A 25,387-nucleotide genomic window follows, 5' to 3' on the forward strand; every position below is an offset into this window, starting at 1 on the left:
GAGTTCCTTAAGTAGAGGAGAAAATGGTGGAAACACAAAGAGGTCGGAGAAATATTTTCAGTGGATGACAGCGAATAAATGAAATGCAACAGATTAGACTGTGCAGGGATAATATGTGTAGTAGATATCATTAGGGACACGCACGTATTTCCCACCTAACACAATACAACGATATTTGGAAAACTGGAGAAATTCATCAGTGCAGCAGTGATGACTTCAAGTCTGTCTCAACCTTCCATCAGCAGAGTGATCACACTAACAATGACAACACTGTCACAGTCAGCGGTTCATTTCATTTCCACTGGGTGTCCACACCTTGCAGGCTTACTAAAGGGCATGTCTGTGACAACCAATCACATCTGTTAAAACAATGTGTCACATCTAGCAACAGGGTCAACCACACCTCCTCACTGAGGTAAAAGTTTCTGTCCCTTTTTTGCTCTAAGCTGCTCTGAGAACTTTCCTAAATCACTCCTAGGCTAGAGTTCCTTACTAAAACTTTTTAGGCCAAGTTAGGAGCTCTCGGAGAGTTTTCTCAGAATGTTTGCGAATACGGCCCCTGATCTGTGAGACGTTAATGCACGTGGTAAATCGGTAAATTACTTTAAAAAAAATAGGTGTTACCAAATATTTTGAGGTTTAAAATGCAACGTCAGTTAAAGGGTCATTTTTAGATTCATTAATTCAATGCCTTTTAAGACTTTTTACAGATTTGTGGGAACTCTATAGATATTTATTGCCTTGATTAAAAGGCTCATCATTTAACTGGAATTTTATTTTTTTTGGTTTAAATTTGCGTTTAATACAGTTTACTGTGTAGCTGACACTCACCAGCACTTCCTTTTGAGCCTCTTCTTGACTGTTTTCCCTCTCATCAAGCGTCACTGTCAGGTCCTGAATACGGGCTTTCATTGAGGTCACTTCCTGCCTGAGTCTCTCAATTTCCTCCTGAAGTTGCCTCTCTCTTTTCCTCAAGGACTCACGTTCGGCAGAAAGCTCCCCCTTCACTGTCTCGAGGTTTATAATCTTTGTCCTCTCCTCAGCAACCAGCTCCTCCATGTCTACCACCTCAGCTCTCACCTCCTGGACTTGTCTCTCAAGAGTGAGACTGGTTTCTCTCAGGGCTTCCATTTCTATTTTCATCTCCTGCTCTTTTGTTTTTAGAGTCTCGATGACGCTTGCGCTCTCCTGTTCTTTCTTCTGCAGTTCCGTAATCAGAGAGCTGAGGTGGGCGTTCTCCTCGTGAAGGGCGCTCATCTCTTTGGCTTGACTGTCTCTCTCCTCTTCAGATATTTTCCTCTTCTCCATCTCTTCTTTCTGGGCTTTGATTTCCTTCAGCTCAGCTTCTCTGACTGTGAGGACACCTTGGAGTTCATCTGCCCTCTCCCTCTCAGCTGTCAGCCTCTTCCCAAACTCCTCCCCATGTCCTCTGTACTCTTCCTCCTGGGTGAGCAGTAATCTCTCCAGTCCCTCTTTCTCTGCCACCGCAGTCTCCAGCTGACTCTGGATGGCCTTGAAACGGGATCGAAGGGAGCGTGAGGAGGTGGAATGACTCAGACTGAGCTCCTGCTTCAGGCTGTTTGGTCCTCCCCTCCGCGCTTGCTCCTGGATGGCGTAGTGGTGAGGTTCGGGGCTGGGAGCCGGCGAGGGAGTGATGCTGTCACACTCCTGAGAGTCACTGACTTCATGGAGGTTGGGCCCTAATGTGGCGAGTTCCGCCTGCAGTGTGCTGATGACCTCATGAAGGCGCTCCTCCTCTTCCTGTTTGTCCTGACGCACTCTCACAACCTCAGACTTTAAGTGCTCCACCTGTGAGTGCAGATCCTCCAGCTCAGCCTCCAGAGCCTTTTTATCAAAAAGATCACAATTAATCAGACAGTTACATTTCTCTCATCATCTCTCACTTCTAAACTGTCTACATGTTTCCTGCGTGCACATATTCTGACCTTGTTGTCCTTGGTGTTCTCCAACTCCTGCTCCAGTCTTTGGATCTCTGCGTTGAGGTGGTCGATCTCCTGATTCTTCTCCTGGAGTAAGGCTGAGGGGAGATTCTCTTCCTCTGTATCCTCCACCTCACTTTGTTCCTCCCTCTCCTCCTTCAGTACGGTGAGAGCAGACACATTTTCCTGCAAACAGAGATGTTCATATCAGTTTAATTATGCCATTCATTTTAATTTGTAGGTTTCCTTCTTTGTATTAAGTACTAATATTTTGTATTATCAAGATAATAAATGGAGAATAATAAACAAAATCACAAAGGCCTTTTAAAGATCTGGGAGGAATAGAACAAACATTTGAGGGGAATTATAAAGAGTAAATATTTTAATTTTTTTATTTTATTTCAGTCTTCTTCCAACTTCTACAACTCAAATACGAGACAGTAAAAAAATAACTATAATAAAGTCATTACCTCTGAAGCAGTTACACAACAAAGCAAGTTTATGCTGACAACAAAGGTGTAGGTGAAATCCATAGTTTATTACACCCACCCTTTTTAAATTAATTATTCTGTACATCTGTATATCTGTATCCCTACAGATATATACACTGAAAACAAATAAAGAAACAAAACAAAATGTGTATTAAATGGTAAATGTATTACACATTTTTTATTTCCTTTTTTAAAACTATTTCATAAATTAACTCATTTGACTGTCACATAATTTTTTTTATTTTTTGCATTTTGTTATAATCTTTGATTTCGTTAATGTACACATTCCTCTGACTTCATACTGACTCACTCAATTTTGAACAACTTTTGGATACAATCTGGGCTGGAAAAATCATATATTTTAACTTATTTTTTAAAGTCTGAATCTCTAAATTTAAGAACATGTGAGTTACTACATAATTTGTCTGTTGGTCTGTAATAATCAGCTCCATTTACATTTTTTTTTAGGTCTCTTCTGTTGCAATATAATACAATAGACACACCGTGGAAGGCTACAAATTACACAGCATGGTCGGTTTATGATGCATATCTAAATATCTTGTCTGTGGGACTACACATAATCCATTTTGTCCATTTCTCAACAAATATGTGTTTGGATTCACAGATTGTAAATAATTCTCTCCTTTACATAAATATTGTACACCAAGTCAATACATTTGTCAACTCTAAGTTATCTATCACTTCAGCATTTTGTTATAAATATCTTAAAAGCCACAAGTGCTACTATCAGTCAGTATTCATGCCTCTTCCTTCATTTAAGTTACTAACATTTACTTCAGTAGTTAAGCCCAAAACTAAAAACAATTTTCATATGAAAGATTTTTTCCAGAATGTTGGACTAATGATGATGGATTTCTATTCAAAATGGAGCCACAAAGAGACAATTTCAAAATACATGAAAGTGCTTTGAGTCTTTTGGACAGGGGTACAGAAACAGTCTTCATGCGTAATTCATTTTAAAAGGGAGCACATATTGTTTTTCACTGTCCTATATATAACGCATAAGTTTTGGTTATAAAGCAGTAAATAAAAACCGATAACAAAATGGTATGAAGGTGACATGGTATTTACCTTTAGAGCAGCAATCTCTTCTTGGAGCTCATTAACATGAGCTCCATTCTGATTGGTCAGCAGTTCCAGCTGTAGTGTGAGGTGTTTTAGTTCAACCTCTTTGATGCTCAAGTCTCTCTGCACCGTCTCCAGTTGGCCAAGGAGGTACTCGACCTAAAAGGACAAAGGCAACCTTTTAAGAGCCACCAATGAGACTAGAATTCTGTCAGTCTGCGAACACCTATACATTTGCACCAACAGGTGGCACTGCAGCCAAACGCATTGATCAATAACCACCACTGATCAGCCCAAATCATCTCAGCTACTATAAACCGGCTTTGCGTGAAATCTTACAGACCTCTTGCTCTTTGCTCTGCAGGCTCTGCTGAGCAGCGTCCAGGGCATCACTAAGCTCTTGGGTGGGGTCACGGGCATTGTCACGGTAACAGTGTCTCGTCTCATCCAGTTTGGACTGCAGGGCGGAGATCTGAAGCCTGTTGGACAGGTGCTGCTGCTCCAGTGCCTGCTTATCCTGACAAAAGGTGAGCACGTGTGAGAAAACGAACAGCTGGGTGCAGTGCAGCGATTTAAAGTTTATTTACAGGACATTTCGTACCTGTGTGAGCTCCTGTTCTCTCAACTTTGCTCTGTGGAGCTCTTGTTCCAGTTGACTGATGGATCTCTTACTCTCAGCGCTGTTGAGCAGCGCTTGCTCCAGCTCTCTGATTCGCCCTGCTAACTTGTCTATCTCTTCGTTGCGCTCTGCGAGATCACGCTGGGCTTGCTGATTGGCTGTGAGCAAGGAGGCGTGGTCCTCTGTCTTGTCTTTGATGATGGCTTGTAGACTCTCCACCTGCAGAGACATAGAGGGGACAACATTTAGGATGCCAGGATTTTAGAGTTTTAATTAGCAGAAAGAGATTTGTGAATGGAAAGCTACTGTCTTTTAGATAGAGAAGCCATTCCGGATCTGCAGCCACTGGTATCGAGCAGCGAAGTTGAAGGGATAGTTTGGATTTTTTTCAAAGTGGAGTTGTATGAGGTACTAATCCATAGTATTACAGGAGGAGTATCGCCACGGACGCTAAACAATGTACTGCTGTGGTCAGGGGCATGAGCAAAACACTTTTCAGCCAGCTAAAAAAATATGGATCAGTTTAAGTGTACACTATATTTATAACATTTTCATCGCTTTACCTTGCTTGCAGCCCTTTGTCATGGGGAACTGAAGCCGTTACATTAATGTATGCTCTAATCAAAGTGACCACACTTCTTTGACAAGAACAGCAATATTACTTCACAGAAGACATGAGTTGCTGATCTACCGCTGCCTCTTATCAGTTAGTTTGTTTGTGTTGTTGTGTGACTTAAGTGTTTTAAAGGGTTGGATCGGCCTCACACAATAATACAAACAAACTGACTGAGGCAGCAGTAGATCAGCAACTTCTGCGTTAAATTGACGCTGTACATACTCCGTAGCCTGACATGCACCTTCCCAGAAATGTAACTATACATTGCGGCAACACAGACCTCCTGTCTGTTTCTGTAAGGGAAAATCATTTCCCTCAGTGGAAACAAAGCTTTTATTTACTTTAATTTCACAGATAAGTGAACACTCATTGCTAGGCTAATTTATATCATGTAAAATGTCATAGGCTTGTGCTAATAATGTTAGCATGTTATATTTGTTTGGAAAACGTTTAAAGTATAAGACTGTTTTGTCAGTGAACCTTGTGAGTTGTAATGAAGCCGAATTTTGTAAAATTACCTTTGTTAAATGTTGCTGTTGTCCCTGGCTTCATATGAGTAGAGGAAAAGTCCGCTAGCTGCTAAGCTAATTTATACAATGTAAAATGCCATAGGCTTGTGCTAATAACGTTAACATGTTGTATTTGTGGGGAAAATGTGTCCAGATAAAGACAAGTGTTTGTCTGTGAATGCTGCGAGTTATAGTGAAGCTGATTTGTGTGCTTGTGTTTGAACTGAACAGCACTTCACAGAAACCCTGCCGCCGACTAGTGTTTCAGAGGTGTAACTGCAAAGCGACACAGACTCACCACCGGGCAAGTAAAAATGCTCAACGGCGTAGGCCACGTGCATAGGCTACAACGTAGGGTCTGCTGCACAAGTATAAATCCTCCTTAAGACACTAATTATGGATAAGCACCTCATACAACCACATTTCAGAATCTCCAGACTATCCCTTTAAGGCCATTCCAGAGAGCAGTGATATGAAGGTGAAAGACAAATGAAGTGCGAAACGGAAGCAAAAGAGTATAAACAAACAAGAGGATGAAATGGGAATGAATGTAGAACATGTGACAGGCACATAGAAGCAGTAAGAATTAATCTACGGATGATTGCACGGGAATAATGATGTACGATACACGCCATGCACAAGAGTCAGAGGAGCTAAGAGAAGTATGCTACAGTCTGATTTCATACCTGCAGAACCAAGTCCTCAAACTACAGCAATCCGTTCAGCACAGGGATAAACACATGGCAAAGGTCAGGCTCATCAGCAAACAAAATGCATTCATCACTTCAACCTCTGTAAGTACTACTACTACTACGAATATTTAAGTTAACTAGCTCATAATCCCATCAGCAGAATTAGACACTCATCACAAAAAACACATCAAAAACACACACACTGCAAATGCAATGCACTTTCTTTATCTAGAAACAGAAGCATTTTGTATGATAGATTAGATGTAAGTGTATATACTCGCTAAGAAATGAACGAGCCTCACCCTGTGTCCCTTGTTATCCCCACTGGCTGACTGTCTGAGTTGAGCCTCTAGCCTTCGGATCTCCTGCTGGAACTCGTCTCTCTCGTGTTCACGCTCCACAGCCTGCTCCTGTATACACAGGGAACAAGTGGTGTGAGAGACTGTGTCCACAACATTAAACAGCAACATGAGAAACTGCCTGTGACACTCCCAAATAACACTGAAAAGAAAGTACAGCGAGTACATGAGATCATAACTGTGACAGTGTAAGGTTTAGATAGGAGGAAGCAAATAGATAAGGATCATTTTTAATCTCAGATTATTTTCATTTGTCAAATCTCACCTCTATAAACTGCCGGTCGTGTTTCAGCTGTTTCTCGAGTGCTTGGACGCGCTGGTTGAGGTCTTCAGTGTGGGTCTTGAGGTGCTGCTCCGTCTCCAGGCCCTTTGTTTCCTGCTCCTCCAGCTCCCTCTCCAGGGCCCTGAGGCGCAGCGACAGAGAGCTGTGGTCCTTCTCTGCCTGCCGCTGCAAGTCCAGCCTGTCCTGGGTTAAACGCTCTGTCTCTGCCAGTAGAGCTTGAAAAATAAAAGAGGAAGATTAGGGAAACTGTTTCAATGCAAATGCGTACACACAGAGGGAATTGAAAAGCGAGCAAGACGTTGGAGAGGTTAAATACTCAACTGTTATACATACTGTCCCTTTCGTCCTGGAAAGGCACTGAATGCATTGACAGCTCTTGTTTAAGAGGTAAAAATGACACAGCACTCACAGAGCCTTTGCTACACGCTACTGGCAATGGCAGTGTTACAAACAGCAACCTCACACAACACTGCAAACATACTGCATATTCATCCCCCACCCCCTCGTCACACACACTCATACTCCACTCTGACCCACAAACCTGTGTCAGGATCTAAATTGAGCCAATGGCCTACGGAGAGAAGACACATCTGAGCACAGACATTATTATACGTGCGTGGTCAAGCTCGCTAAAGAGGTCATGTAACGTTTTATGCCGACAGAGACACATGATGTCATGATGTCTCTCCTCACCTTTCTCCCTCTCCCCAAGACCAGTGGTGAGATGCTCCTTCTGGCGCAGCAGCAATGCGTGCTCCTCGCTGAGCTCCTGGTGCTTCGCTCTGAGGTTGTCCAGTTCCGTGGAGAGGCTCCGCATCTGGTGCAGCTTCACCTTCAGGCCCTCCAGCTCCTCCACTAGCCTCTCCTCTTGGGCCTCCTTCTGCTGCAGAGACTCCTCTAGGGCTGCTTTCTCAGCCACGTAGCCCTCCAGAAGCCCTTAACACATTATGCAAAGTGATGTTTGAGATATGTTTCAACTTGAATCCAAGTGCGGAAGAGCAAGGCATATTAACAGTCAGTTGATTGACTATTGTAATTTGGCAGCTCACCCTCTGCCTTGTGGAGCTCCAGCTGGAGTTTACTCTTCTGTTTTGCCTCCTGATCGAGCTGCTCTAGTACGATCTTGTGCTGCTTCAGGAGTTGGGCTGAGTCCTCTTTGCCCTGAGAGAATTTCTCCTCCAGAGAAAGGTGGACACCATGAGTCTGCTCCAGCTGGAGGAAAAAGTGACAGCAAACACTACTATGAAACAGAAAAAAACATTTGAACAGAAGGTTTTGTTGAGATATCAGTGGGTCTATGCATCATTTACCTGTGTGTTTGCCTGGTTGAGCAGCTCCAGCAGTGTGTCAACAGTGTGACGCAGCCTACTGCAGGCGTTCAGGGCCGCTTCTTCTCCCCCAGGACTGAGCTGACTATCTGAAACCAGCAGGCTCTCACAGAGCAACTGGGTCAGCTCCATGTCCTCTGAAGACAAGTCTGCCACTGAAATACCTGTGACAAGAACGAGTCAAAAATAATTTGTTATATTGATGCAAATAGTTAAATAGCAAATAGAAGAAAAGCCCTTTCTAACATAAACTAGACTAAGCCAAAAGAAAGCAATAAGGGCTTAAGTCACACATAAGCAAATGCAGGAGAGTGACCATCGCCTGCCGAGGCAAATGTGGGCAGCGCCAGATGTAACACACATAACTAGCCCACTAGCTAAGAAATTATGTTAGGTAGCTTGCTAATAAACACCAGAAATATGATGTTATTGGTACATTTCTTATGTTCCATGCCCACCTCCAGACTAACTGGCAGCTGAGCAGCATCTCTCATGTGGGATAGTTTGTATTTTTCATGGCCAACACAATAAAATATTGGCTGGTTACACAAGGAAACAATTAATGTCTCCTCCATCTTGGCTCACTTGGAGAACTACAGCCAATGACAGTCACATGGGGTCAGCTACACATGCACAACTTTGCTGGTCATACAAAGATGCTTCGGCACCGGAAACAAACGTTTCATTTCCCCCCCTTTAATTGCACTAAATGGAAGTGAACGAGAGGCAAATATTCGCCAAATTTACTTGCACACGTGACCGTAACCTAACATGCCCTGCAACTTCAGAATGAATGAGGGGCCAACAGACCTGATTCTTGTGCATCTTTGCTCCCTGTTGAGCTCTTCTGAAGGGTCGTCCGCTCAGGAGTTTTGGCTTTGGCACTGATCTTGTGTCCAATCAGGTCTTCTGTTGCAATGGTGCTGCGGATCATCTCAATCAGCACCTTCTTCAGCTTTTCATTGGCCTGGTGCAGCTTACGTCTGGGAATACCAAAGTGACATTGACACTGACTAAAGAAAAGAACATAACTACAACATAATTTCAAGGTTAACAAACAGGAAAATCAAATAAAAATGTGCATTTTAAGCCACAAAGTCACAAAGAGTATTCACTAAATATACAGCTCATTTATTCTCCAGGTTGGGAGGGCAAACTGAGTCTGGAGTAGTCTGTTTAGTCTGAAAAAACCCCCAACACAGATCATATTACCTCATGGCTGGGGTTCTTGCCATAAAGACACATTTCAAAATATAAAATTCACTTAGCTGTAACTGAACATCACTTACCTTTCCTCTTTAGCTGCCTGCAAGTCATCAGTGAGCATCTTCAGAAGGTTGCCTCCCTCCTGACTCTCTCGCTCCCTTCGCTGGAGGAGAGTGTCCAACGTCTCCATCTCTGCACGCTTCCCTTCTAATTCCCCCTGCAGACAGCCAACCTCTGCTCGCAGCTGGAAAAACAAACACAGAGAGATAACTTTTTAATTCTGCTAACTCTTGGCACAAACCCATTAACTAACTCTCTCCCATCTGTGCTATGACTTATTTAAGAAGTATGCATATGTGCAACTGAGTGCCAGGGAGGGGAGAAACAACTGAATGACACACAGTTATGGCAAGAAAGTTTGTTGAACAATGAACATCTCAAAGACTGGCACACTCAAAACTCAAGAGGTAGCCCAGCTTAGAACATAAATACTATGCACATGTTCACGTCCGTTATGTTTCACCATCCAGTTGGTTCAGCTGTAAGGACGACAGCCTGGTCTTTCACAATAATTATAAGCGACCATAATGGCAAGAATTGTGTTTTAAATTAGTACTTTTCTGCATCCAGACTTAATCTTTTCAGAGAGAATTGAAATGCATTCAGAAATCTGCATTTCCCCGTCTCCTTCACAAGAGAAACAACACAATCACATGGCCACAACATCCCGTCAGTGCCAAGAGCATGACAAAAGCAGAAGGCATGTTCTGTATCCAAATGAAAATCAAAACCAGATGCTGATTGTTAGAAATCCTCCTTATCCAGAGAAAACAGCTAGCACCACTACCTAAAATACATTGAATACATCCACTATAAGACAAAAAACACATTCCTCCTCCCTTACAACCAGCCTAAACCAGCCACACATACACACACACACCAACTGTAATCATCAGGCATCCTTGGCAGAAGTTCTCCAGCTAAGAGCCAAGTCAGTGTTGGATTGAGGCGAGCTCAACTTCTGGATACACTGCTGCACTTTTTCTCAGAAAAGCCTTCATCAGCGTTTTCTTACATGTCAGTAGTAGATTTTTCTTACCTTTCGTTCGTCAGCCTCTTTATTCTCTCCCTCTCCTCTCACCACATCTTCCCTCTCTTTTTCCCTCTCCCTCCCGTTCCCTCCTATCAAACACGTCTCATGCAGCCACCTGCCTCGACAAAACAATGCTGTTGCCCTGACAACAGCACCCTCCCAACCTCTCTTTGCTAACCTCAAGGGGGGGTGAGTGTGTGTGCGTGTGTGTGTTAATATCACACTATCAAAAGCCAAGCTGGGAAGGTGCCATGGAAACAAATGTATACAGACATTAGCCACATTTATGCTGACTGTGCCAAAGGGATTTATTATGGATTTACTGAATTAGTGGAAGCAGAAGAAAGGTATGGACCTGCAGACATCACACATTTATGTTTTTATTATGAAGCCAGTCCCTATGCAGCCAAAATATTTTTTTTCTTTTTTTTTTTTTGGAAATAGAAATTTAGGCCTTTGGTGGTAGCGACCATCTTGTTAGTAACCAAGGGGACAGTAAAACATTAACATAAAAGTTTCAGGATGCGTCATATCTCCACAACAACCACCAACGAAACAAAACTTTGCTTCAATTCCTTCTGACAGGACAGGCAAAATCTGATCAAATAAAAGTGAGTTGAAAGAAACAGAAATTTGAATGAATGCAATGCATGTTCCTGTGCATTTGAGTTTACAGATTGTTCTGCCATCAAATGTACAATGAACTATTTTCTGCATGACCATTAAAGTACCCATGAACTCTATTAATGTTAATTTTCTTTTAATCACGTTTGTCTTGCACTGATCTTCCCTATACACCACTATCAGGCCCAATGATGACAAGTAAGTTGTTTTGATGGTATTCTTAACGGTATTTTAGAGTCAAATTGTTATGTCCCTCTCCCATGACTACAAATTCTGCCAGCTACCGACTAGTGTTCATGAGCTACAGGCTAGCTAGCAGTTATGGAGCACTGTCGCACGGTTGGGCGCTTACCGCTGATTAACACTGTCCTAGGCCACAGCGGAAGGACAGTGTTGTCTTGGAACCTTAACACCCACTCTCTGGGTCACCCCCATATCACCCCCATAGAGTGCTGAGGGATAACATTTTGTAGTGGGCTGACCCAAAGGTTAGCATCACTATGGTTATCTCGACAAAAAGCCAATGGGATTCTTCCATTGGATTTTGGATCATTACTGAAAATTAATTGTGCCAACAAAATTTGATACTAACACATTTTGTTCAACAAGACAATCCTAACAAATGAAGACCACTTTTATGATTTTTGAAGCCTAAATGCAACCACCATAAGTAAAAAGCAAATGTTAGACTATAAACGAACTACATCATGGTTGTATGATTTCAACTTCACCACCATAACTAGAGTAAATTAGTGTAAAGCCGTGGTCTGTATGATGACGCTCTGTAGTCTCATTTAGCCACTTGCTTAGCGCTTCAAAATTCCCAAGTGGGGTTTTTACTGATGTATTTTTTGTCGCAGAACAAACGTGAAACTCTCCTAAACTTGTGTTAACCACAGACATTATTTCAGGCATCTATCCAAAAACCGATTCAAAAATCCCACTGACTTCAGGATGAGGGAAGCTGGAGTGCTAAAATGCTGACTCATTTCCAGGTTTAAAGTCCATTCTCACTGAGGGCGAATATCCGCGTAGATTATTCTCGCGGAAAAATATAAAAGTTTATTTCATGGGTTCTTAGGAAGTTTGCACACCGGGGCGGAACTTTCATGCGGTGAAAAAAGTTTCCGCCCAGAATTTGACCCCCCCCACGGAATTCGCCGGCGGAACTACACAGCTAGGCCAATGAAATTGTTTGTTTATAGTCACGCAGACCGGGAAAGTCCGAAATCCAGTCAGGCAGGACAGTATGGGGGAAAGGTTGATAATTTCACAGCACCCCATCCTTTTTGATAAAAGACGGGATGATTTTATGAACAATGAATTAAAGGACAATGTCTGGCAGTCCATTGTCCAGCTTGGTGGCTGCAGTGAGAGTGGTAAGTGCTAAAGAAAGTTGATGTTGACGCTTGTTAAATGTTAGCTTGCTAGCCCGCTAGCCCGCTGCCGCTGCTGCTGGTACTCTCGTCCATGTTCATCCGCACCCATTCATGCAGCGTAGACTTGGAACACAACAATGCAAAATTCCGCACTGCGTCCGTACCGTGCCTGTGTGTATGGTTTGAGCGCGGAGAGGCACTGCATTTCCGTATCGCAGCAGTGAGAATGAACCTTTAGGACTCATTCCTTCACCACTCTATTAACATCGTTAGCTTTGTCAGCATGTTGTCATTGTTAGCACAGTTATCACTGTTAGCACCATTAGCAGCCGCCATTTCAGCTCAGCCACCTCCATGTTTGCTTGTGACATCAGATTGACTACTGTAAACGCCAATCAATATCCTTGACATGTCACTCTCTAGCTTCCCATTAACACAGGAAACACATAAGTATGCTGAATCAAACAGCACTCTGCTAGCTGTTTTGAGGAAACTTTAATCTGCCAATTATCATCTCTAATTAATCTTTAAGTCTACAAAAAATAATTTAAAATATTTTCTAAAGCCCAAGGTAACATCTTTAAATGTATTGTTTTGTCCTACCAACAATCTAACACCATAAAACATTCAGTTTAATCACACAAGACAAGCAGCAAATCTTCACATGAGGGAGAAGTGACCAATTTTTTTAAAAAGTTGCTGATTATTTTTCTGTCTATTGACTCAATGATTACCCAACTAATCATTTCAGTTCTGCTGCACGCTTTAACCAAGAGAGCATGACTACACGACACACACATCACACACACACACACACACACACACACACACCACACACATGAGAGATTAGTGTGGCGATTCATTGATATGATAATCTCTTTAACAAGATGTAATCCCCTGCGAAGAAAAGAGGGAAATCTAGTCTATGGATGCCATGCAGCAATATCCTCTCTTCACTCTCAAAACCCAGACTGTCTTTTATCTATTTACACTTTCTAAGTCACCATAACGTCTTGATTTTGTCCTTTGAGCCTCAGTACCCATGAAACACACATTTTTCTCAGGCCTGTCTAATCTTGTCCCAAGCAAAGTGAAGCTGCAGGTGTCATTTTCATTTGCACAAAGAACATGACAATGTATAACATGTAAAGACACGACACTAGGCAGGGATTTTATGTATGCGTGTGTGTCCAGTACCTGGGCCACCACAGCATCCAGCTGCTGCAGCTGGATAGTAAGCTGGCTCATTTTGCCCGTGTAGCTCCGCTCCTTCTCCTCCTGTTCAGTTGTGAAGCTCCGCCTCAGGTCCTCGAGCTCCGCCTCCTTCTGCTCTTCAAACTCCGTCTTCAAAGAAAGCAGTACATCAATTAAAAAATGCAGATCACCATCTTAAAAAGCCGCAGTAAAACGTAGGTCTGTTTGCTCTTCAGCTGAAGAGATTTCCAGCCATGTCTCACTGGCTTATGGCGGACTACCGGCTTGCACATTTCAGATGGTCAAATGCCAAATGTCTGGGGAAAAAAAAGTACCTTCAGCCTTAAAACCTTCTGCATCAGAGGATAAAAAGCTTAGGTCCATCCCATTTAGCCACTGTTCAGATGGCGGCAACACAAACACACCCACAGCACAGCAACAGAGAGTCAGAGAGTAGAGAGACAGACGGACAAGGACACTTCTACATATATGATGATGGTGGGATTATGTGGAAACTGGGTTTGAATAAAGCTCCAGTGGGACAGAGTCCAACAGGAAGAGCTATCCTGAGGAATGAACTGGTGCAGCTGGAGCTTAGAGAGGGCAATGCCACAACACACAAACACACACACAGCTCTCAATAATCCAGAGATATTACATAATGTTGTTTCAAACAGGCTTTCAGAGTCAAATAAAGACACAACTTAAAATAAACTGGTAAAAAACATTATTATTTTGCACAGAATTAATAATTATATGCAAAAAATATTTAAGGTCTTTAGCAAAAGGATGCTTCTAAGCTATCCAAACTGTCATCATTTTTCTCATCAGTCCTCTTTTACCTTCAGTTGATTAATCCTGTCCTGCAGTCTCTCCTCCGATTGGACTTTGAGGAGCTCCGCCTCTTCGAGGAAGTGCTGACGTTGTCTCGACGACTCCTCTTCAAGCTCCCTGCGACATGCCTCCAGTTCCCGAGCAGAGACACCCCTTAACTCCTGCAGCACCAGATGCGTGCCATGTAGTTTGTTTAATACCACAATATTAAGTTGGGTCAAGTGCTCAGATTCACGGTGCACCCAAATAAATACTTTGTGCCTCTACTTATAAATACACCATTATGAAGGATGAACAATAATTCTGTGTAATCCCTCCTCTAATGGGCCATAAGAGCCACAGAGACAAGAACCCCACTGACAACCATTAAAACAACTCATCAGGCAGAGTGCTGCAAGTTAAAGGGATAGTTTGGAATTTTTGAGGTGGGGTTGTATGAGGCATTTATCTATAGTCAGTGTATCACCTACAGTAGATGGTGGTTAGCGTGCCCCCGTGTTTGGAGAAGCAGACCGAAGTACCAACACAGAAGCTAATGAATGTACTGTTGTGGATGGAGGCAGCAGCCGAAAATATTTTGATCACGTATAAAAAGGCCCAGCTTTAGCTCTCTTTATGTTCTCTTCACAGCCACCAGACTCCTTGACAAAAACAGTAATTTTACTTTACAGATCAAGGGAGTTGGTGGTGTACCGCTGCGGCGATCGGTTAGATTGTTTGTGTTATTGTGTGAGTTTGGTGTTATAAAGGGTTAGTTCATATTTGAAAAAGTCACACAGTAAGACAAACAATCTAACTGATCTAAGCAGCGGTAGACCAACAACTCCCATGTCCTGCAAGGTAAAATTACCATTTTTGTCAATGAAGTCTGGTGGTTTTGAAGAAAGCATAGATGGATATAACAGCTTCAGTTCCCTGTTGGAAAAAGCTGTCTGCAAGAGCTGATGGTAGTGAAGATATTTTAAATTTAGCATACACTTAAACTGGTATTGATTTGTTTTTAGGTGGCTAAAATACATTTTGCTGCTGACCCTGTCCACAGTCTGTGGTAGTACTTCTGTCTGCTTCTCTAAACTGGGGATGTGATGCCCTCCATCTACTGTAGGTAATACACTAGTATCTATATACAGACTCTACATTCAGTGAATGTAGAGTCTGTAGGCAAATCCTGGAGATCTTGCCTCTGGAAGAAGAGTGGAAGTGCCCTGGTTTCCGGTTGTAGGCTGTTTGTAGTCCGCGTGATATTGACCAATCACCTTTGAGCTGGCTGCAGTTGTTGCCAGGTTAAATGGCCCGTGTGGTGAACTAACGAGGCAGAACATAATTGGCGTCACTGCAAACTCTGAATCCATTGCAGTGGTTCAGTATATTTACTTATAAACGGAAGTCAGAAACGGAAATTCACCTCCTCCGCCCAAATCAAACTGCAACGCCGTCTGCCGGAAGTAAGACACCGAATACAGCCGATGGGTTCCAAGAATGGTAATACACTGACTATGGATATGTTTCTCATACAACCCCACTGCAAATAATCCGTCAATCATGTCAATATCGACTCATGAACTGTGGTCAAACTTCCAAACTAGGCAGCGCTGATCAAATATAATTCAAGATTCTGTTACTGTATTGCCTATTTCTACCCTCCTATTGTTTTAAGAAACATTTTTAAGTGTATTGTTTCGCTGTAACATGAGAACGTTTGTGACCCGGCTGCCATGTTGGATACAGTTAAATGGGAGTAACCACTGAACACCTACCAACATTCTCATTTTACAGCTAAACAGTACACTAAAATGTGTCTCTGAAAACATTTGAGGTGAGAAACAGGCAATGCAGACACAGAATCTTGATTCATATTTGATTGACATGACAACTTACACAACCGACAGCTGCATTAGAGAGGACCCTGCTCTGATTTGTTGTTGCTGCCCCATTGCAGTTTGACTCTAGCAAATGTCATTAGAGGAAGCAGGAGAGGAGGTGGGGCTTTCACAAACTGTCTCATATACTTATTTAAGAATAAAGTGACAGTTTCAACAAATATGACAAAAAGTTATTTCATTTAAGTTACCAACTGTATCTTAAACTCACACTGTAAAAAAAAAACACAGATTCAAAACACACAATCAAACACACACACACCTGTAGCTGGCGCTGGTGCTGTGCAATGAGTTGCTCCTTCTCAGAGGCGCAGGTGTGTGAGAGCTCCTGAAGGGCAGTGCTGTGTTGCTGCTCCAGTTCTAAAACCTGAGACAGAAGATTAAAACACAGAAACCATTAACAGACGTGCCCTCCAAAAAGATTTTATATTTATTATTTTGCATTTTACGACAGTGAGGAAATGCTGTTTCAAGTTAGGAATGACAGTGGTATGTGATGGCCAAGCACCAATATGTTTTCAATCAGCAGGAACGACTTTTTTGCTGTGATTAGATATCGAATTTCTTTGCATCTGAAAATAACATCACCTAATAATCAATATGTCTTATTTATGTCAACATGTAAACTGCAAACTATTAAGCCATAATCGCCAGTGTCCTCATGAGAAGACACTTAAAATTTTGGCCTTTTATGAGATTAGGAAACAAAAGTACTGGTAAGTACCTGCTTTTTAAGGGTCTCCAGGGCTTTGCAGTGTTCAGTATCTAAGGCCTCTTTTTGAGCAGCCAGCTCCATCTGTAAAACAAACAGAGACATAAAAAAAAAACATTTTGATAAAAGTCAAGTGTAGAAGTTGTTGATTATGTGTAACTTTGCTTGTTGATTGAAATTTTAAATTTGACTGATGACTGTATGTCTCACCTTGTGAACGTGGCTGAGCTCTGCTGCCATGGCACTAAACTTCTCTATGTGCACCTGAGCCAGCTCTTTCCTCAGGTCCTCTCTGATTGAGAGCTGCTCTGCGGCGTGGCGCTCCATTATCTGCTTATGTTCTGACTTGTGGCGATTCAGGTTTTGACTATATTTCTCTTCAAGTTGCACAATTTCATCACGCAGAGTCTGAGATAAAAAAAAAAGATGTTGGCTTTCAAAGTACTGACAAACTGAGAAATCCTAAGCGACAGCAGTGTTGTGTACTCAGTGTGACATTACAAATTCTGTGTCCTTACCTGCACTTCCTTCAGGTATGTGGCCTCCAAAGTGTCCATATTACCCAGCATCCTCTTCTCCAGTTCATCCCTCTCCTCCTGGTGTCTGCGAGTCAACTCCGCTTCTAAAGCCTCCAGCTGAGCCTGATTGGTCTCCTGAAAAACGGCCTCCAGACTCTCAAGGTCTGCCTTTCGTTTGGAATGGAGGGCTGCTTCCAAGGCAACGAGCTGCTTGAGTTTGGACTCAAGCTCTGCGGCCGTAGCTGCAAGCTGATCCCTGTGACTGGCACTGAGTGAATCTTGTTGTGCTTTGTGTTTGGCATTGAGTGCGTCCTTCTCTTCAGAGTGTTTGTTTAGTAGTGTCGCTCGCTCGTGTTCCAGCTCAGTCTGATGTTTGTTCTTCAGCTCTGCCAGAGAGATTTCTGATTTTTGGGCCAAACTCTCCTCCAGCGCTGCTTTTTCCTCTTGGAACCTAAAGACATAAAATACCACAGATTGCTCAAAACAAAGCATTTTCAAGGATCCTTAAGATGAAATTGATGTGATTTTGTTAGGATTTAAGAAAAAAAGAGCAGTCCCAGAATGCTATGCACCAAATGACTTGGTGTACAGCATTTACTTTTAAATCATACAGCAACACTAGCTGAAATTCTGTCACACAAAATAGATGTTAAAACAGCTTTTAAAGGGGACTGTGCTTTTTTTAGCCTCCCATCAGCAGATTTTTTCCCCCAAGAGTTATTTGACTGGTCCCGCCCTACTGCGCCGTTACTGTCTGATGCTCGTCATGTCGACACATTGAAGTCGGACACAGTTAGCGCTAAGGCAGGGAGCTCATGGTTAGAGTTAGCACTAGCCGATCACAGCACAGCAGGGCGAGACAAGGCAGAATACTCTTAGGGAAAAAAGTAACGCCTCTCATTACCTACACTGCTGAAGTGCTGATTGACAGAAAATTACACTATATTTGATCAGTTAAACATTTCTCAAACATAATATTTGCTAATATTCTGTGTTTTAATGTAAACTGAATAAATTTGGGTTTTGGATTGTACGCCACAAAATGCCCACTTTGATAACGCCATTCTGGAAATTATTTTTCTAATTATTTTTACATTTTATATAATAAGCAATTAACTAAAAAAAAAAAAAAAAAAAAAAAGATATTGACTTTTGAATTTAATGTCCGTACCTATCTGCATCTCTAATGGGTTTTTTTGTTTTTGTTTTTGTTTTTTTTTAAGAAAAGAAAAATTATATAAAAAAAAATAGACTTTATTTAAAAAATAATAATAAAATAAAAATAATAAATAAATAAATATATATTTTATTATTTTATTTATTAATTTTTGAAAATAAATAAATAAATAAATAAATAAATAACAATAACAAATGTACCATAGTCAACGACAAGAGACAAATAAATTACACTTGATGTTTTTCAAATAAAAAAAAAAATTTTTTCAGGTCAAGAAAGTCAAACTTTGTTGACTGTGAAATTACATCATTAGAAAGATTTAACAGTTGCCTAAGTGACATTTTAACCCTCTCACTGAAGCTACAGTGCTCGTGTGTTTCATGCCAGGATGTAACGTTACTCATATGAGCAACAGGTCTTTTTTTTTTTTTTTTTTAACTACCCAGCTGATAAATAAGACAAGGAATCACTGAATAAAACACATCAGATAAGAAAAAATAAAATGTGCCAAGGTAACGGCCATGTTGCTGTTTGTGACATACATTGTGAGAGACAAGAGATGTAGCTCATGAAGTGGTTTCACACTAGATGACACTATGACAAACTGTGACCTTGTTGCGCTGCAAAATTCTCATTTAAATTGACAAACATCAATGTGTAATTCATGGTATAGGAGCCATCCCCAGTGTAAAATGTATGTGGGATGCTAATTTTTGGTGGTTCACTGGAAGGAGAGGGACTGTAGCAGTAATACAAAAATGACTCGTGTGTCAGGGTCTAACCACTAGCCCCTTTTAGATAGGAATTGTGCAAATTTGCAGGAAAGCCCAATCAGTCTTTTTTCCAGCATTGGCAGTATAAAATCAAAATCGGGGAGTGCAGCAAAATGCCACCTACCTACTTTTGTTTATACAGAATGCGCCTTTTTTCGGGGCAATGAGGGGCGTGAGCAAGTAACGTGTAGCTCAGCGTGTGACGTAAACAGTGACGTGGGAAGGAAGCCGCGGCTGGTCAGTCCTTATGCGATTCTCTCGTAAGTCAGCCCGTCCTTCACCGTCCCCGTCATCTGTCGGTTAATGGCCTCTTTGTTTGCGAGGACAAGGAGGGCGTGCAATTCTTTGTCTCCTCAGTTGCTCATCTTTACAGTGTCTGTCAGGTTTGTGTTTCCCTCTTGCTACTAGCTGTTCGCTAATTCCTGCTATCAGCCGTTTCCTGTTTATCCACCGCCAGCGGGTTGCACGTGCAGCGTCATCAACAGCCCCTCCTGTGGCAGAAGGCCGCCTCGGCCGTTTTAAACTAAAAGGGTTCCGCCAATATGACTACCCTACGAGGCGGAAAACTGGGCACCTCGGATCAACTCGCCAATCCGGCTGTGTGTGTCTAAACGCTCGCAGCTTGCCGGCAAAACGGCCCAACATGCTTGGAAAATCTGGCAGCGTGAAAGGGGCTACTGACAAATCATTGACCTCCAGCTACAATCAGGACTTCAGGATTTTGAGTACAGTTCACCTCTCTTGTGCTTGGCGTAGCTGCTCCTCAGCCTGCTCTTGGAGGAGCTTAGTGAGCTCCTTGATTTCTGTTGCCATGGTGCTCTTTGCCCTTTGCAGCTCACCATCATACTGGGCCTTCAGTCGCTGCCGCACTATCAGAACCTGTGGGCCTGAAAGACAGGAAAAACAATGTTACAAGCTGATGGGAAACCGCCTCTTAAGTATACTCCATTTCCAAAGATATCTGATCTGCCTGGAAGCTGTAATGATCTGACATGAGCCTTTACAAATGATCTTACTCTCATCGTTGTCCAGTGCCGCCTGTAGAGACTTTAACTTCTCTGTCTCCTCGTGAAGTGCTTTCACAAGGTGTGTTCTCTCCTCCTTCATCTCTCCATGCAGGTCTGACCTCAGGGCAGAGAGCTCAGCTTCATGCTTGTCTTGGAGATCTTCCCTCAGCCTCTTCATCTCCTCCTGCACATCTTCTCTCTCCTGTTTCAGAGCCTCCTCCAGATGGACAAGCTCCACAGCAAACTCCTGTTTCAACTGTAGGAGGAGGCAGGAATATATATAAGTGTCACAATTTGAAATTCCCATCTTGTATCATTAAATCTGTGTTTCTGTACAGCTATCAGCATATTTGTAGCTTAATAGTATGCAGACCTAGATATGAGTGTGTACCTTTTGTGTATGGCTTTGCAGCTCTTCATCATGTCGTTTACTCATGGCAGCCAATCTGTTCTCCAGGGTGTGGATGGTGGTCATCTTTGTCTGCAGCTCCTCAGTGTGACACCACATCCTCTGCTCAACCTCCACCTAATTAAAATCACCAAAAACTCACATTATACAACCCATAAACTCAGTGTGCAATTTGTTTCATAAATGATCTGATTATCTTTTCTCACCTCAACCTGCTGTGCTGCCTCCGAGCGAACTCTGGTGAGCTCTGCGACAAAGATATTTGAGTTATTTAACTTTAATAACTTCTTAATACTATGTCTGTGCTTTTCATATGTGTGTGTGAAGTACCTTGTAAGTGACGGTCAGAAAGTTTGGCTCTGAGTTGCTCCAGCTCCAGGGCATGGCGAGTCTTCTTCTCCTGCAGCTCCTCGTAGTAGTGGTCAGTGAGGTCTGAACGAACCTAATGTATGCGCAACAATACAAAACAAGTAAATGAAAGAGTAAATGGGGCAGTAAACTCCAAGAGAACTGCTTGTCGAACAATCAAATAGCGTCAGAAATCCACTTTGCCAACATCTTTCCAACGCTGGATTAGGGCATGCTGTGTCTATGTTACACTCTGAAACTGACAATCTGACATTCACACTCACATCACAGTATGATTACTCAGCTGTACGAGAGACCTGGCCAAGGTAGCAGCCAATCAAAACACATTAAAATGCAACGGATACAACATATAAAACAAAAATCCACACTAAAACAACAACCATTCAAATATAGTGGCCTCTCAAGAAAAACAAGCTCATGTGAACTGGAGGTTCAAAATGTCTTCCTGTGTAGCTCTTTTTTCATTTATAGGTTCAGTTTTTATGTGAACAACCACCTGCAACATTCTGAACATGTCTGAAAATGTGTGCCATTATCCCATATTCAAACAATAATAATAACTCTATGACAGCATTATTTGTTTGTTTCATCTACTGGTACTTAGTACCAAGAGCTAGGGGTGCACAATATGAGAATAATAGGCAAAATCACGTTGAATATCGCAATAAAGATATTACTTATGATGCATAAACAGATAATTAGGTGTGATGTTAGTTCTGCCTTTCTGTTGCTTGTTAGTGTACTAAGAAAATGCAACAAATTGCTTGTAGAATTTAAAAAATGACAGGAAATTATTTACAAATTGAACACTGAACTTAACACAAAAGACATAAATTTAAAAAAAGGAATGATAATTACATTTCAAAGAGCAGTTATCTACTGATACTCCCTTTTATCCAGCTCAAAAAAAAAATATATTGTGCAAAGTCCCAGTTTTTGCAACGTGTTTATCGTGCAAATTGACACTGCATGGTTGCGTAACCCTAGTTCTCAGATTAGTGAGTGAGTGAGATGTCTCTCTCATGTTATGAATGAGACAATACTGTGCGACTCTACCCAGAGCTTCTCTCATATCACCTTCTTCTGTTTTGTATTTACAGAGGCATTAAAGATCAAAGTTAGTAGTTTGTGTCTGACCTGTCGCAGCTCCTCCTTAAAGGAAAGAGTCAACGAAGATCGTAGACTGGCAAGCTCCACGGCGTGTTTCTCCTCTAGCTGAAGGTGCAAACTGTCATGAGCTTCCTGGATGAGAAATAACATGATAAGATAATTGTGATAAAGAGGAGAGGTTGTGGAAGATAAGGAAAACTAAAGGGGAAGATACAAGAAATCAATTTACCTAGACTGCCTTATCTGAATTACGTTCCTATTCTTAGACTTAGATTTGTGTATTTTACTCAGTATATACACATTTATTTAATGAATTCATTTTGTATTATTTATTTTGAAAAATATTCTCTCTTTTTAACTTGTTCTTTTTTCTTTCTTTTTTTTTTTTTAAATCAAGGTCTTTTGTATCTTTAAATATAAAAAAGTGGACAGCTTGAACACAGAACAATTACATCAAATCTCTGTAATTAAATAAATAAATAAAATAAAATAAAATCAATAATGATAATATGAGAAGTATATAAAAACTTGGGTTACATAGATATGTTGGTAGCTGCTGTACCTTCTAGAAAGGAAATAAATGGCTGCCATGTGATATAAAATTTTCTGGTGGACTCCCTAGTGGTACATCTAATTTCTTCTTGGTGGATGCAACACATAATTTCTAATCCATTGGCCATGTGTTGGAGGGGCATCCTTCCATTTGAACAAAATAAGCCTCCTTAACTTGCTTTTTTACACTGTTCCAATTTCAAAATACTGTCTTCTTTAATATTATCAGTGAATGTACATGAATATAATCTTAGAATTGTTTCATATAAAAGGAAATGAGCAGTGACAACAACAAACTGTATGTATTAAACCTGAAATTCTATTAAAACATTTCAAAGTGCTGAATATCACACATCAACAGAAGGTCTTCAAAATGCCTTAGACATTTTATTTCCTCACACAAAATGTACGCACCTGGTGTGTTTCCAGTTTGAGGCCAGTGTCAGAAAGCTCATGATCTTTTTCCTCCTCAGCTTGGCTTTGAAATATGAAACTGAAACAGAGAGCAGAGGCAGTGATATTAAAATAATTTTATCCAACTTTGCAGTACATGTATCTGGTCACAGATATTACACAGTGACCTACCTGTCATCTGCAGTTTTAAGCACAGATTCCTCCAAGGCACTTTCCACCAGCCTCAGCTGGAGCAGAGCAATCTCTTCTCTGTAGCTTTCCTCTGTTGCACGCAATCGCTGCTCAAAGTACCTACAGGAGGATGAAGGTAAAACGTGTATAAACTGGTCAGTGAAAGGGCAGGAAGAGGACAATTCACAGATTAACTGACAATGTTGTCTGTGGCTTAAATAATGCAGGATGTGATAAACAACCACGGTTTTTATTCTTAACATTTCAAACCTTGAAAAACAATGGAGGTAAAGACATTTATGAGAGTAAATGCATCAAGAATGTGCTCTCGTACCTCCTCAGGCTTTCCAGCTCAGCCTCATTCTGCTGTTTGATTTCCCGTTTTTGTTCATTAAACTCTGTCTTCAGGCGCTCAATGTCATCAACACGAGATGAGCGAGCAAGCAGCTGCTCCTTCAGCTCTGTGAGAAAATAAGGTCGACGGCAAGGAAAGAAAAAGGTAAGAGCACGCATGCAGTCAAGTTCTTTTTTCCTCTGTGCATCATGTCACATCACAGACAAGAGCTGTCGTTGTCGGGAAGTTTTGAATATCTTAACTGTGAGTAGTTAAATAAATGGAATGAATATAAATACAGCCTTGTGTCAAGCAAATGTCAGACTGGTGCATCAACCTCACCTCCCAACTCTTGGCGACTGGCTCTCATGCTCTCCAGCTGGGTCCACAGTTGACCTACTTCTTGTTCTGAGCTCTGTTTTAGCGAGGTCTTCTCCTCCTGAAGGCGCAAAACCTGGTTCACAGAGGTCACAGAGAGAAATCATTGTTTTAGTTTTTAAATAAAACTTACTGTTCTGTGGATTTCAATTTCAAGGAGCTGTATATGACCTTAGAACAACTATTTGCATTGTAAAGATACAGCTGAGTGATGGCATCCTCAGCAGAGAACTTTATCTTATTGTTGTTTAACCTTTATTTAACTAGGCAAACAATTAAGAACAAATTCTTATTCACATTGTCAGCCTGACAGAGAGGTGTCTCTACTGTCCACTTAATAGCAGGTCGAGATTCCTATTGTTTTATAGATTGATGCAAGATAAATGGGTAAAATGTCTGCAATATGAGAAAAATTCTAAATAAGCTCCATGGACTTAAATAAAAAATAAATGGCAACTGAAATACATGTTAATGTGTCTCAGTGAACTCACCTCCTGCTGCAGTTGCTGCTCCTTCTCCTCTAGGTGGAGTGCTAGCTGCTCTTTCTCCTTCAGCACTACTTTAGTCTCCTCCAGAGCACCTAAGCAATATTCACAAAGGAGTGAGCAAAGCAATTTATATAAACTAGAACACGAACAATGACTGTACAAAGCTCTAATATCGGCAGACATGGCAGTCAGCATGACTGTCTATCACCATGTGTATTTGAATGCAGATTAAAATTATAATAAAATAGTTAAGTCAGAGGATTGTGCAGCCTTACTGGATGAATGCACACTGAGTTTGGAGGGGAGGCAACTCACGAGCAGCAGTGTCTCTGTCAACCCGGGCTTGTGTCAGCTCCTCCTCCAGTTTCTGGTGCTGCTCCTTACTGGTGGTCTGGAGTTCCTCCAGCTTGGCACATGACTCCCGCAGGTCTGACTGGGTCTGCGACAGAGCTGCCTGGGCTTCAGCTAGAGATGTATTGATCTGGTTGAGGGAGGCCTGGGTGCTGGCGAGTTCTGTCTGGGTGGCACTGAGGCTGTTCTGGGTCTCTGAGAGAGATGTTTGGAGGTTGCTCTCAACGTCCTTATCCCACTGTGACTTAAGAGTCTGAGAGAAAGAGAAGACGGATTGAAATAAATGATCAAAAAGAATCAAATATGATATAATAATGAAATGGCAGATGTTTAAATTAAAAATGCCCTATCAGATGCAACATCTGTATAACAATTTCTATGAGGCTTGACCTGTATCTCTTTGGTCTGCATTTCCTCCATGGCGGCTCTCTCCTGAGCAACACGAGTCTCCCACTGCTGCTTCAACTCATCTGCACATATATACACAAAAC

General features: G+C 41.7%; 1 protein-coding gene across 5 annotated transcripts in view; it reads right to left on the reverse strand.

Moving 5' to 3' along the window:
- The window catches only part of pcnt (pericentrin), a 57,133-nt gene that overhangs the window by 15,155 nt on the left and 16,591 nt on the right, over positions 1-25,387 (reverse strand). For 3 of the 5 annotated variants that reach the window (XM_049596171.1, XM_049596169.1, XM_049596168.1), the window contains 32 exons: positions 25,287-25,366; positions 24,861-25,149; positions 24,549-24,637; positions 24,022-24,133; positions 23,680-23,806; positions 23,346-23,465; positions 23,175-23,253; positions 22,236-22,340; positions 21,060-21,171; positions 20,936-20,976; positions 20,712-20,846; positions 20,330-20,576; positions 20,050-20,200; positions 17,364-17,814; positions 17,056-17,253; positions 16,858-16,929; positions 16,396-16,500; positions 14,262-14,414; positions 13,423-13,569; positions 9,213-9,373; positions 8,734-8,906; positions 7,906-8,087; positions 7,645-7,807; positions 7,289-7,531; positions 6,578-6,810; positions 6,256-6,363; positions 5,948-5,968; positions 4,119-4,355; positions 3,861-4,034; positions 3,524-3,676; positions 1,947-2,126; positions 832-1,845 (listed from right to left, as the gene is read on the reverse strand). In XM_049596171.1, the coding sequence (XP_049452128.1) occupies positions 832-1,845; positions 1,947-2,126; positions 3,524-3,676; positions 3,861-4,034; positions 4,119-4,355; positions 5,948-5,968; positions 6,256-6,363; positions 6,578-6,810; positions 7,289-7,531; positions 7,645-7,807; positions 7,906-8,087; positions 8,734-8,906; positions 9,213-9,373; positions 13,423-13,569; positions 14,262-14,414; positions 16,396-16,500; positions 16,858-16,929; positions 17,056-17,253; positions 17,364-17,814; positions 20,050-20,200; positions 20,330-20,576; positions 20,712-20,846; positions 20,936-20,976; positions 21,060-21,171; positions 22,236-22,340; positions 23,175-23,253; positions 23,346-23,465; positions 23,680-23,806; positions 24,022-24,133; positions 24,549-24,637; positions 24,861-25,149; positions 25,287-25,366 (5,855 nt within the window). The remainder of the gene's footprint in view (positions 1-831; positions 1,846-1,946; positions 2,127-3,523; positions 3,677-3,860; positions 4,035-4,118; positions 4,356-5,947; positions 5,969-6,255; positions 6,364-6,577; positions 6,811-7,288; positions 7,532-7,644; positions 7,808-7,905; positions 8,088-8,733; positions 8,907-9,212; positions 9,374-13,422; positions 13,570-14,261; positions 14,415-16,395; positions 16,501-16,857; positions 16,930-17,055; positions 17,254-17,363; positions 17,815-20,049; positions 20,201-20,329; positions 20,577-20,711; positions 20,847-20,935; positions 20,977-21,059; positions 21,172-22,235; positions 22,341-23,174; positions 23,254-23,345; positions 23,466-23,679; positions 23,807-24,021; positions 24,134-24,548; positions 24,638-24,860; positions 25,150-25,286; positions 25,367-25,387) is intronic. The other 2 variants (XM_049596172.1, XM_049596170.1) reach the window with 1 other exon arrangement.

The sequence above is a fragment of the Epinephelus fuscoguttatus genome, linkage group LG14, assembly GCF_011397635.1.
Source record: "Epinephelus fuscoguttatus linkage group LG14, E.fuscoguttatus.final_Chr_v1".
In the NCBI taxonomy this organism is placed as follows: Eukaryota; Metazoa; Chordata; class Actinopteri; order Perciformes; family Serranidae; genus Epinephelus; species Epinephelus fuscoguttatus.